The 13,194-nt window shown below is 40.4% G+C and overlaps 1 protein-coding gene and 1 pseudogene across 1 annotated transcript in view; one reads left to right on the top strand and one right to left on the bottom strand.

The window, feature by feature from the left end:
- Slc30a6 (solute carrier family 30 member 6) overlaps positions 1-13,194 on the top strand; it is a 15,164-nt gene extending 1,970 nt beyond the window's left edge. Inside the window, exons 3-9 of the mRNA XM_090337192.1 lie at positions 596-690; positions 1,914-1,962; positions 3,184-3,303; positions 7,065-7,167; positions 7,935-7,982; positions 8,738-8,806; positions 12,433-13,194. Coding sequence (XP_090193318.1) covers positions 648-690; positions 1,914-1,962; positions 3,184-3,303; positions 7,065-7,167; positions 7,935-7,982; positions 8,738-8,806; positions 12,433-12,927 — 927 coding nt within the window. The 5' untranslated portion in view covers positions 596-647 and the 3' untranslated portion in view covers positions 12,928-13,194. The remainder of the gene's footprint in view (positions 1-595; positions 691-1,913; positions 1,963-3,183; positions 3,304-7,064; positions 7,168-7,934; positions 7,983-8,737; positions 8,807-12,432) is intronic.
- LOC150060908 (small nucleolar RNA U3) lies at positions 11,324-11,399 on the bottom strand (annotated as a pseudogene).

Below are 13,194 nucleotides of genomic sequence, written 5' to 3'. Positions count from 1 at the left end.
TAATGCCAGTGATTAAATAATAGTTACCTTGTTCAGTAGCAGAATTTTGAGTATACATTTCCACTAGCATTTGAAAAGAAAAATAAAATCTCCAAATCCAAAAATTCCTTAACAGTACTCAAGTTCTAAACAATATATATACTGGAAGGCCTTTGCACCTTAACTTTATGCCCTTTATGATTTACAGACCTAAATAACACACTAAGACTAGAGACCAACTCTCTCTAGTCTTTCGTAGTTTCAAATTTAACCCTCCAAATCTTTTCAGCACCTATAGAAAAGGTGACTGTGTTCATTACCCACAGATTTGCCAACTCCAACGGTCTTTCCTATTTTTGCTCACCACTAACTACCACATGAGCCAAAGCTAAACTTTTGACCTTTTCTGGTAGTTAACTGAAGACAAAAATCTCATGGACTTTCTGCTGGCCATGAACCGCTGGCTCAGCTCTTAGCCTCCTGGGTAGCTAGGATTACAGGAGTGAGCTGCTGGTGCCCAGCCCTTTCCAGTCTCTCAGCCTTTTTCCCTTGTGAAGTTATATGTTGATATTACCAAGAAAAAAACAGTTAAGATGAATGTTATTGTTCTTTTTAGGGGAAGACTATTGGTTGGTACTTTTGTGGCTCTTTCTTTCAACTTGTTTACCATGCTTTCTATTCGGAATAAACCTTTTGCTTATGTCTCTGAAGGTATGTTTCTTGTTTACTATTAATAAAAAGTAGTTAATTTCTTACAAAAAAAGCCTTTCCTTCATTATGTTTTCTGCAAATAATTTTTATTGCTAGATAAAGGTGATGTACAGAGAGGTTACAGTTGCATAAATCAGGTAATGAGAACATTTCTTTTTTTTTTTTTTGCCCGTGCTGGGCTTCAGCTCAGGCCTGAGCACTGTCCTTGGACTTTCTCAAGGCTAGAGCTCTACCACTTGAGCCTCAGCACCACTTCTAGCTTTTTTCTATGTATGTGGTACCAAGGAATCAAACCCGAGTCTTCGTGCATGCTAGGCAAGCACTCTACCATTCCTTCACCTGGTAGCTAGGGGACGCTCCCACCTGGTTTCTTTTGAGCTAATCTTCTGACCTTTTTCTTTTTAACCATTCCTGGGGCTTGAACACAGTACCTGCGTACTATCCTTGAGCTTCTTTTGCTCAAAGCAAGTGATCTACCACTTAAGCCACAGCTCCACTTCCAGCTGTTTAGTGCTTAACTGAAGATAAGTCTGACAAACCTTCCCGCCCTGTCTGGCTTTAAACTATCATCCTCAGATCTCAGCCTCCCAAGTAGCCAGAAGGACAGATGTGAACCACCAGTGTTGGGCTCAAACCTAGCTTTCAAAGTAAGAGGGCCTGGGGGTTTAGCCTATTGGTGGAGTGCTTTCCTAGCATGCACTAAGACCTGGGTTTGATTCCTTGGTATCACATACATAGAAAAAAGCCAGAAGTGGTGCTGTGACTCAAGTGGTAGAGTTCTACCCTTGAGAAAGTCCAAGGACAGTGCTCAGGCCCTGAGTTCAAGCCTGAACTCAAGCTGAACACCAGTGGCTCATTCCTATAATCCTAGCTACTCAGGAGGCTAACAGATCTGAGGATCACTGTTCAAAGCCAATCAGGGCAGAAAAGTGTGTGAGAGTACTACCTCCACTAAGACACAAAAAAAGCTCAAAGTGGCACTGTGGCTCAAGTGGTAGAGTGCAAGCCTTGAGCAAAAGAAGCTCGGGGACAGTGCCCAGGCCCTGAGTTCAAACCTCTAGATTTGTAAAACAAATAAATAACTAAGAGCCAGGTGTGGCAGCTCACTCCTGGACAATGCCCAGAACCAGAGTTCAAGCCCCAAGACCAACCAAAAAAAAAAAAGAATTTCTATTGGTGGCATAGTCTTCTGTGTAGATAATTTAAGTATTTTCTTCTTAAAGCTGCTAGTACGAGCTGGCTTCAAGAGCATGTTGCAGATCTTAGTCGAAGGTAAGGTATTCCTACATTTTATAATATGCTAATTTAAAAATAATACATAAGAAATATATCTGTACAGGAAACAACATTATTTATTACTGTGATTGCTGCATGAATCTCTTTTTAATTGATAATATACAAAAGATTCCTTTGAAATGAGAGGCCTTTGTTCCTAAGTCTTGTGTGCTTTCTTTTCTCCCTTTCTTTTTTTTTTTTTTTTTTTGCGGGTCATGGGGCTTGAACTCAGCCCTGGCTCTGTCCTTGAGCTCTTCAGCTTAAGGCTACCGCCCTACCCCTGGGCCTGGGCATTGTCCCTGAGTTCTTCAGCTCAAGGCTACTGCTCTACCCGTTAGCCAATCCCTACTTCCGATTTCCTAGAGGTTAATTGGAGATAAGTGTCTCAGGTCCTTTTGTGCCTGGGCTGGTTTGGAACTTTGATCCTCAGATCTCAGCCTCCTGAATAGCTAGGATTACAGGTGTGAGCCACTGCCTGGCAGCCTGTGTACTTTCTTTTTTTTTTTTTTTTTTTTTTTTTTTTTGCCGTCAGTCCTGGGCTTGAGCTCAGGGCCTGAGCACTGTCCTTGGACTTTCTCAAGGCTAGTACTCTACCACTTGAGCCTCAGCACCACTTCTGGCTTTTTTCTATGTATGTGGTACCGAGGAATCGAACCCGGGTCTTCAAGCATGCTAGGCAAGCACTTTAACCACTAGGCCAAACTGCCGGCACCCTGTGTACTTTCTTTAAGAAATAAAATACCTAACTTGAGGGTAGGGATAGGAGGGGAGAAAATGAGGGAAGAGGAAGGAAGGGGAAGCATTGACCAAAAAGTGTTATTGTAATTTCTGTGTGTGTGTGTGTGTGTGTATGTGCGTATGTGTCATAGGGCTTGAACTGGGCCTGGATGCTGTCCTTGAGCTCTTGGCTCAAGGTTACTGCCCAACCCTTGAGCCAAGCCCCACTTCTCATTTTCTAGAGGTTAGTTGGAGATAAGAGTCTCAGGTCCCTTTGTGCCCTGGGCTGGTTTTGAACCTTGATCCTCAGATCTCAGCCTCCTGAATAGCTAGGATTACAGGCATGAGCCACCGTTCCTAGCTCAGAATTGTAATTTCTTTGTGAGACTACTAAATAATGATAAGTAGGAAAATAAGATGCAAATTATATTTTATATGGTATTTATTAGCATTATGTGAGTTCTGCTAATTAATGCTCTGTTTTTCCTTCTTTTTTCATAGCTTGTGTGGAATTATTCCAGGACTTAGCAGTATCTTTCTTCCGCGAATGAACCCATTTGTTTTGATTGATCTAGCTGGAGCATTTGCTCTTTGTATTACATACTTGCTTATTGAAATTAAGTAAGTACTTTTTTTATTGGTATCAAGTATGATTTGCTTTCTTGTGTCTGATTTGTCAAGGTATTAGCAAGATGGATAGTAGTTAAGCTCCTAGCATTTTTGCTTTTGACCTATGTAAATCTGGTCAAGTCTTATCCTCTAGTGTTATCATGTGTAAAATTAAGGTACTTGAATCAGTATTTTTGTTTTCTTTGTTTACCAGTCCTGGGTACTGAACTCAGGGCCTGAGCATTGTCCTTTGGCTTTCTCAAGGCTAGAGCTCTACCACTTGAACCATAGCACCACTTCCAGCTTTTTCTATGTATGCAGTACCAAGGAATCAAACCTGGGTCTTCATGCATGCTAGCTAGGCAAGCACTTTACTAGTAGGCCAAACTCCCAGCCTTGGGTCATTATTTCTAACCATGATCTCTAATGATTTAATTCCCTGCTGCTGAGCTGAGAAATAAAACAGAAGAAGATAGTGAACTAAATTCAGCTGCTATTGCTAAGAGAGGGAGGAGAGGAAGTAGATGTGAGGCAATTTTTAAAACAAAATTTCTTAGCTGGGTACCAGTGACTTATGACTGTAATCCTAATTACTCAGGAGGCTGAGATCTGAGCATCGTGGTTCAAAGGCAGCCCAGGCAAGAAAGTCCGTGAGACTTATGTCCAATTAACCATCTGAAAGCTAGAAGTGGTGCTATGGCTTAAAATGGTAGAGCACTAGTCCCACAACCAACCAAAAAAGAAGAAAAAAGAAAACATTATGGACCAGAAAAAAAAATTATTCAAGGTAGACTTTGGAGCTGCTTTACTTTTTTTTTTTTTTTTTTTTTTTTTTGCAGTCCTGGGGCTTGAACTCAGGCCTTGGCCAATGTACCTTAGCTTTTAATTTTTTTTTTTTTTTTTTTTGGTGGGCCATGGGGTTTGAACTCAGCCTGGGCACTGTACCTGAGCTCTTCAGTTCAAGGCTACTGCCCTACCCTTGAGCCAAGCCACACTTCCTGTTTTCTAGAGGTTAACATGGAGACAAGAGTCTCAGGTCCTTTTGTGCCAGGGCTCGCCTTGAACCTTGATCCTCAGATCTCAGCCTCCTGAGTAGCTAGGATTACAGGCATTAGCCACTGCATCCAGATTAACTTCTTTTGATATGGTTCTCTTTACCAGGTATATATTGATGTTTAATAGAATCTTTCCATTATCGTTATTGTTTTATTATGATTATTTTGTTTGTTCTTTTGAAAAATTATATGCAGTAATTTAATTTTATTTACTACCTTTGTGAAGATTACCAGATCTTCATGTTTAACACATCTCTATTGAATTACAAAAGCTGTTGTTTTCTTAATTTGTATTGAAGGATCCTTCAACTGAACCTACTTTCCCCTTTACCACACTCTTTTTTCTCTTACATTTCCCAGGCCAGTGAATACTATTGCTTTCTATTCTAATACTGGGAGCAGGTGACTCATGCCTATAATTCTAGCTACGCAGGAAGCTGAGAACTAAAGAACTGAAGAATGAAGCCAGCTCAAGTAGGGCAGAAAAGTTCAAGAGACTCTATATGCTAGCCATATGCTAGACTGGAGACATGATTCAAATGGTAGAGCACCAGCCTGAGTAAGAATGCCAGTTGAGAACATGGGGTTCTGAGTTCAAGCCCCAGTACCAGAGTATGAAAAAGCAAAAATATATGTATGAAATGTGCAACACATTTCTTACTTTGACCATTTTGAAGCATACAGTTCAATGGCATCAAGTACATTTACATTTTTGTGAACAATCACCATGTATCTCTAGAAACTTTCTATCAGCGCAACTAAAACTCACTTAAATAATAACCCTCCATTTTCTCTATTCATCATAACTTTCATGCTGTACTTTCAGCCTCTGGTTTTAACTGTTCTGCTTCATATAAATAGTGACTGGCTTACTTCACATTGTATAATCTTTTCAAGGTTCATCTGTGTTATTAATCTGTGTCAGAATTTTCTGTCTAAAGCCAAATAACATTTCATTTTATATACATACCTCATTTTGTTTATGCATTATTTACCAATGAACCATGTTAGAGTTGTTTACTTTTTTTTTTTTACTGTTGTGAATAACACCACTATGAACATATGTGTATAAATATTTGAATGAGTTCCTGCTTCCAATTACTGGAGTATATTACCCAGAAGTAGAAATTGTATATTTATGGTAAGTCTTTCTTTTCTTCCCACCCCCCCTTTTTTTTTGGTACCTTTACTGGCACTTGAACGTACACCCTTGTACTCTTTTTTTTTTTTCACATTTCACTAAACATTATTATTATTATTATTATTATTATTATTATTGTATTATTGCCAGTCCTGGGGGCTGAACTCTGGACCTGAGCACTGTCCTTAGGCTTTCTCAAGACTAGCACTCTACTACTCGAGCCACAGCAACACTTCCGGCTTTTTCTGTGTATGTGGTACCAAGGAATCGAACCCGTGTCTTTGTGCATGCCAGGAAAACACTATACTAGGCTAAACTCCTGACCCTATAAACATTATTTTATATGATCAAAGGCACATAGCATTGTCCCTTTGTTCTCACACTCGTACTTGGCTTTTTCATTGATAGCTGGTGCTTTTGTCTTCTCTTCCCATTTTTCTGTCCTAATTAGGCCACTATCATATCTTGGCATAAAATATCATTCAGGTCCTCTTAACTTTCATCTGTATTTATTGTAGTTAACATCTAGTTCACTATTAATGTGATCATTCCAGATTGCCCATAGGAGTTTCCTATTTCAAACCTTTCTCATTTACATATTTATAGAAACTGGTGGCATGGAGTCTTGTGAAGTCAAACCCATTTGAGCTTTCCTGACTGTCCGTGTATCTCTACCCCAGAGTTTGTGGGTTTATTGCTGTGTACGGTTCTTCTTACTCTCGTGCATGTTACTCTCACTGTCTGAAATATCTTCTTCCCATTGCCTCATCTTTGAAGACTTACTTCCTATTCTGTATTGTGTCTTTCTGGACTGCCCTTACCCACAAGTAGACCTGTCACTCCTCTGTGCGTCTGACATCCTGTGGAGACTTACACATCATGTTTTCTGTGGTCCTGCTGTTTATGAGCCGAGGACTGTGTCTTATTCATTTCTCTATTCCAAGAAAAAGAGAATAGCAAAAAAACACCATCGGCTAATAATCATCAGCATTTAACAGTTTATCAAAGTCGACCTTTTGATGAAATGTTGCGCTTCAGCCATAATGTTGCTGTAATATTCCTGGAGAATCTTAACTTTATGAAACTCTTGGGGAATTTTGCAACTTCTTATTGAGACAATGGTTGATTATAAGAAAGTGATAGAATCACTGTTGAAATCTACGAGTCACTCTCTGTATCAGGAAGACATTAGATGTCTTGAAGATGGATTACAGGCATGACTCACGACTATCCCACTGGATACCTTTTTTTATTCTTGTCCCAGTATTGGGGCTTGAACTCAGGGCCTCGATGCTGTTTCTTAGATTTTGTACCCAAGGCTGGTGCTCTATTGCTTGAACACCACTTCCAGCCTTTTGATTGTTAAATGGAGATGAGAGTCTCATATATCCCTTCCTGCCCAAGCTGACAGTGAACCTTGATCCTGAGCCTTCTCCGTAGCTATGTTTACTGGGGTGAGCCTTCGGCATGTTGTGATAAACACAGTCCTCTTGCCTTGAATCTACTGTCCAGTAGCTCAAATTATAAGATACCCAGGGAAACATGTATGTCAGATTTGAAATTGTTTTTCTTTCCAGCAATTATTTTGCTGTCGATACAGCCTCTGCGATAGCCATTGCCCTGATGACATTTGGCACAATGTACCCCATGAGTGTGTACAGTGGGAAAGTCCTGCTCCAGGTAAGGTTCTCACAGGCACATGCTCACTGCCACATTCCCTACTGTACTGCTACGTTCAGCACCCAGAGGATTACCAAATGAGAATCCTGGAGTTTATACTGTAAGGATCAGCTGAAAGGGCCAAGAGTGTGGCCTAATGGGCCCAGAGTGCTTGCCTAGCATTCATGAATCCTTGGTTCAATTCCTCAGTATCACATAGAAAAAGCCAGAAGTGGTGCTGTGGTTCAGGTGGTAAGAGTGTTAGCCTCAAGCAAAAGAAGCTCAGGGACAGTTCTGAGTTCAAGCCCCAGGACTGGTTTTCAAAAACAAAAACAAAAAAAAACTGGGCACAGTGGCTTATTCCTGTAATCCTAGCTACTCAGGCAGCTGAGATCTGAGGTTCAAAGCCAGCCCAGGCACTACAATCTAAGAGACTCTTACCTTCAATTAACTACCAGAAAACTGGAAGTGGCACTGTAGCTCAAGAAATAGAGCAGTAGCCTTAAGCTGAAGAGCTCAGGGACAGTGCACAGGCACATAGTTCAAGTCCCACAACTGGGGGGAAAAAAAAAGAGAACAAGAAGTATGACCTCCATCCTCCATAGATGGTGCTGTTTCACTAGTGGACCATTTGAAACCTTTTTTTTTTCTTTTTTTTTTAATTTAAATACATAATAGGATACATGCCAAAAGCAGAAGTTGATTCAAAATCCAGTAAGTTTCAGGACCATTTCAGGAAAATCTTTTGCTTCGTTGGTTATTTATATTTTCTTTTCTTTTATCCCTAGACAACACCACCACATGTCATCGGGCAGTTGGATAAACTGATCAGAGAGGTAAGATGAAATTGTAAATACTTTTAATTTATCTTAGGAATTGAAAAGACTTTACTAAATCCTACATAGAATTTTCTTTTAGGGGAATTTGAGTTCTTTATAATAATGTAGTAGGAACAAATAATAATATGGTAAAAGAAGAAAAGTTTGAATAATTCCAAACTTTGGAAACCAAACTTGCTTGAAATAAGTACAGAAGGTAATGCTTTAAAGACCAACCAGTTAGCTGTGCTGTGAATTTTCTGACTGTACTTAAGACCTTGAGAAATACTATGTTTACTTTTATATGTTAATTTACTTTACCACCAGACATCGAGACTTTTATTCAAAATTTCTACTCGTTAAATAATGAAGTAAGAAAATGACAGAATTCTTCTGATGTTGAGACTGTTTTAAATTCTAGTCACAAGGGTGACTTTCAAAACAGTTGGCTATATGTCTAAGCTTGAAGCCTAGTATACTCTTTGCCACTGTACCAGTAAACCACACAATGTCTGTTACCTTGTGATTTCTGATAACTTGTATACAAATAATAGCCTGTGATAGGTAGAGACTTGTTACAGAAAATGCAAAAAAAAAAAAAAAAAAAAGACCAAGTTGGGAGAAAAATTATATCTGGTACCACAGAGCTGGATGTAAAATATACATCCAAAAGAGCTATATGAACTGGGTGTCTAGTCCATAGGGTGACTGAACTGTGTTGTATATATCCAGTGCTGACGATGATGATAACCTATCGCTGTATTCTTAATTAGGTGTCTACTTTGGATGGTGTTTTAGAAGTCCGAAATGAACATTTCTGGACCCTAGGTTTTGGCTCATTGGTATGTTTTGTACATAATACTTTGGTTATACAAGTTATATAAGTTGTGACATTTCTATGTATACAGTGTACCACAATCAAAGTCACTCGCTTTTCATTTTCCCTTAGTCATTTTATTTTCCCTTAATATCCTCCCCTCTTTTTAAGACCCTTTCAAGACATTTCATTCTTTTTTTTTTTTAATTGATTAATTTTGTTTAAGTACTATGGCTTGAATTCAGGACTTGGGTTCTGTCCCTTAGCCTTTTCTCCCATGGCTGGAGCTCTGCTACTTGAACCATAGCTCCACTTCCAACTTTTGGTGGTTAATTGGAGTTAATTGTCTAGTGAATTTTTCCTATCAGGGCTGGCTTCAAAACTTGATCCTCAGGGGCCGGGAGTTTGGCCTAGTGGTAGAGCTTGCCTAGCATGCAGGAAGATTCCTCGGTACCACATACATAGGGAAGAAATGCTGGACGTGGTGCTGTGGCTCCAGTGGTAGGGTGCTAACCTTGAAGGAAAAAGCCCAGGGACAGTGCTCAGGCCCTGACCTCCAGCCCCCGGACTGGCAAAGAAACAAAACAAAACAAACTTATCCTCAGATCTCAGCCTTTTGGGTAGCTAAGATTATAAGCATGAGCCAGCAGTGCTTAGCTTTTAGCTTATTGTTCTATTTCTATACATGCAAATATTCTACTTCCACCACATTCCATCCTCATCCACCTATTTTTCTGGGGGGTGGGTCAGCTGTGGGGCTTGAACTCTGGGCCTGGGTTCTGTCCCTGAGCTCTTCAGCTCAAGGGTAGTACTCTACTACTTGAGCCACCGTGCCACTTCCATCTTTCACCCTTTTTGTTAGACCTCCTAGCTGCTCCTCAACAGTCTGCTTTACTTTCTTGCATTTGTTTTCTTTTTTTTTTTCTATACTTTTTTTTTTTTTGCCAGTCCTGGGCTTGAGTTCAGGGCTTGAGCACTGTCCTTGGACTTTCTCAAGGCTAGTGCTCTACCGCTTGAGCCTCAGCACCACTTACGGCTTTTTTTTTTTTTTTTTTTTTTTTATGTATGTGGTACCAAGGAATTGAACCCAGGTCTTCGTGCATGCTAGGCAAGCACTCTACCACTAGGCCAAACTCCCGGCCCCTGTTTTCTTTTTTTTAAAGCCAGCCCTGGGGCCATAACTCAGGGCTTGGGCATGGTCTTTGGGCTTTCTTAAGGCTAGCCACAGAGTCACTGTCCGGGGTTTTAGTCCTGCGGGCCAGGAGGGATAGGGAGAACACACCCCTACCCTGATGAGCCGAGAAAGGAGGGGGCCAACTGACCACCTGCACCCAGCCCTCCCTCGCCAGAGGACAATCAGAAGTGTTAGGGAGACCCTTCAAGGCAGGAACTCCTTTATTGAGGAAGTCCATTCAGCTAATATAGGGTGCAGGAGCCTATCAGCACAAAGGTGGGCAGGGCAGGGGAGATCATTGAAGATGCATATGCTGTCCTAGAGGGCAGAAGGGTTTAATCCCAGAGGTAGCCTTACAAACCACAGCCACGCCCTCCAACCGGCAGGCAGGCACCATCTCAGCCAGGTGCAGTCCCAAGACCAGGGAATGAGCACTGGGCCATGAGTTAGGCCTCCTTTTAGGTTTCCATTTCCCTGATGTGACATGCCCCACAAGCCACTTCCAGCTTTTTCTGTGTCGGGGTACCTAGGAATGGAACCTAGGGCTTCCTGCATGCTAGACAAGATCTCTGCTACTAGGCCATGCTCCCAGTCACTCTTTTTTTTGCCAGTCCTGGATCTTGAACTCAGGGCCTGAGTATTGTCCTTGGGTTTTCTCAAGGCTAGAGCTCTACCACTAAGCCACAGCACCATTTCCAGCTTTTTCTATGTTTGTGGTACTAAGGAATCGAACTTGGGTTTTTGTGCATGCTAGGTAAGCACTCTACTGCTAGGCCAAACTCCCAACTCCCCTCTTTTTTTTTTTTTGAAAAGTATTAATTTTTTTATTTTAATTTTTTATTAGAGAATTTATTAACATTGATTTTTACATCTTATTTTATTTTTATTTATTTATTTTTTTTTTGCCAGTTCTGGGCTTGAGCTCAGGGCCTGAGCACTGTCCTTGGACTTTTCTCAAGGCTAGAGCTCCACCACTTGAGCCTCAGCACTACTTCCGGCTTTTTTCTATGTATGTGGTACCGAGGAATCGAACCCGGGTCTTCATGCATGCTAGGCAAGCACTTTAACCACTAGGCCAAACTCCCGGCCCCTACATCTTATTTTAAATGACAAGTTTAACAATCAAGTGTTCAAGGGGGGAATCTCTATTTACAATCAGTGGGACTTAGTATTTAGAACTTAATCAAAATTAGGCTAAGGGTTTGTATGTCATAGAAACATATTAATTTATGAAATAAAACATTAAGTCTATAGAGTCATAGGTTTTTATGTCTATATAGTTATGTTTATATTTCCATTACCATGTCCATAGCTTTGGGTATGCAGTTATTGAGTCCTCGCTCTTGTACTCTTTGGATTTAATAGCCACGTACTGGTACTCTACACAATCAGTGAAGTTTCTCTAGTAACATACTATAGAAATGATTCCTGAAAGTATAGTCTTAAGGTATATTAATTTTTACTTATTTATATTTATTTATTTTGCCAATCCTGGGACTTGAACTCGGGGCCTGAGCACTGTTCTTGGGCTTTCTCAAGGCCTAGTGCTCTACCACTTGAGCCACAGCACCACCTCCAGCTTTTTCTATGTGTGTTGTACCAAGGAATTGAAACTGAGTCTTCATGCATCATGCATGCTAAGCAAGCTGTCTACCACTAGGCCAAACTCCTGGCTCTCCTTATTTTTAAGTTGTGAGGCTTGAACTTGGGGCTGGGTACTTATGCCTTAGCTTTTTTTTTTTTTTTCCCCTTGTCATGGGGCTTGAACTCTGGGCCTGGGCACTGTCCCTGAGCTCTTTTGCACAAGGCTAGTGCTCTACCACTTTGAGCCACAGCACCACTTCCTAGTGTGTATTAATTTTACCAAGGGGTTTTACAATGGTATCTCAGATACCATACATTTTGCTCAGAGTAATCTCTGGTATTTTCTGTTTCCCCACATCTCCTGTCCAACTTTCACTGACATTCCTTATACTGTCTTTATACGTAGGTAGTAGCTAGAATTCCAGGCCATGAGGCACCAATGCAGCAATTTTATTAACTTAAATAGTTCTTAAGACTTAATACCAAGATCTTACGCTTTTTCCTATTGCAAAGAAAATACCAAACCATTATTTCACACTTGTAATCTTAGCTAATCAAAAGGCTGAGAACTGAAGATCATAGCCAGTCCATGCAGAAGAGTCTATAAGATTCTATTTCCATGGAGATAGGCAACAAAAAAACCAGACTAGAATTATGGTTGAAGTAGTAAAGTACCAACCACTAGCAAAAAAGCTAAGCAGAAGCAAGGCTTGTGTTAATGCCCTCAAACCAGGACACACACACACACACACACACACACACACACCCCAAAAGAAAAGAAAAAATACCCAGCACTAACCACATCGTGTATTAATCTTTAGTGAAATTTTCAATAATATAATTCTAGGCCTTGTCTTACTTATTTTCTTATTTTTTTTTTTTTTAATTTTCAGGCTGGATCAGTACATGTAAGAATTCGACGAGATGCGAATGAACAAATGGTTCTTGCCCATGTTACCAACAGGCTGTACACACTTGTGTCTACTCTGACTGTTCAGATCTTCAAGGATGATTGGGTTAGACCTGCCTTACTGTCTGGGCCTGTTGCAGCCAATGTCCTGAATTTTTCAGACCATCATATAATCCCAATGCCTCTTTTAAAGAATACTGATGATGTGACCCCTGTCACATCCACTCCAGCTAAACCTAGTAGTCCACCACCAGAGTTTTCATTTAATACGCCTGGAAAACATGTGAACCCAGCTGTTCTTTTGAACACACAGACAAAGCCTTACGGTTTGGGTCTTAATCATGGACACACACAATATGGCAGCATGCTTAATCAAGGACTCAGAGTTCCGGGAGCAACTCAAGGATTCAGGACTGGTTTTACAAATCTACCCCATAGGTTTGGAAATAATAACAGAATTGGACAACCAAGACCATGATGTAACCCTGCTTTTTGAAGAATACTGACTCCTTGGCTTCCAGTTTACTTAGTCATGTAACTTCGCATTGACTGTTCAGTCATTTACACTAAATGTCAAAGAATAATAGACTTGTTCACATTTCATGAAACCTATAAACTCTATTTTTATAAAACATCTTTGTGGTAGTGAGATCCTTGGAAATGTTTTAGGCTTTAACTAGGTTTCCTTTGGAAAGTATGTCTCTAAATTTGAACTCTTGTTAGCTTTGTGGCTCACTACAGTGAG

Source organism: Megascapheus bottae, chromosome 7 (genome assembly GCF_031878675.1).
Source record: "Megascapheus bottae isolate mThoBot1 chromosome 7, mThoBot2.hap1, whole genome shotgun sequence".
Classification (NCBI taxonomy): Eukaryota; Metazoa; Chordata; class Mammalia; order Rodentia; family Geomyidae; genus Megascapheus; species Megascapheus bottae.
The sequence above is the reverse complement of the archived record's forward strand: the minus strand, read 5'-3'. Positions and strand labels throughout refer to the sequence as shown.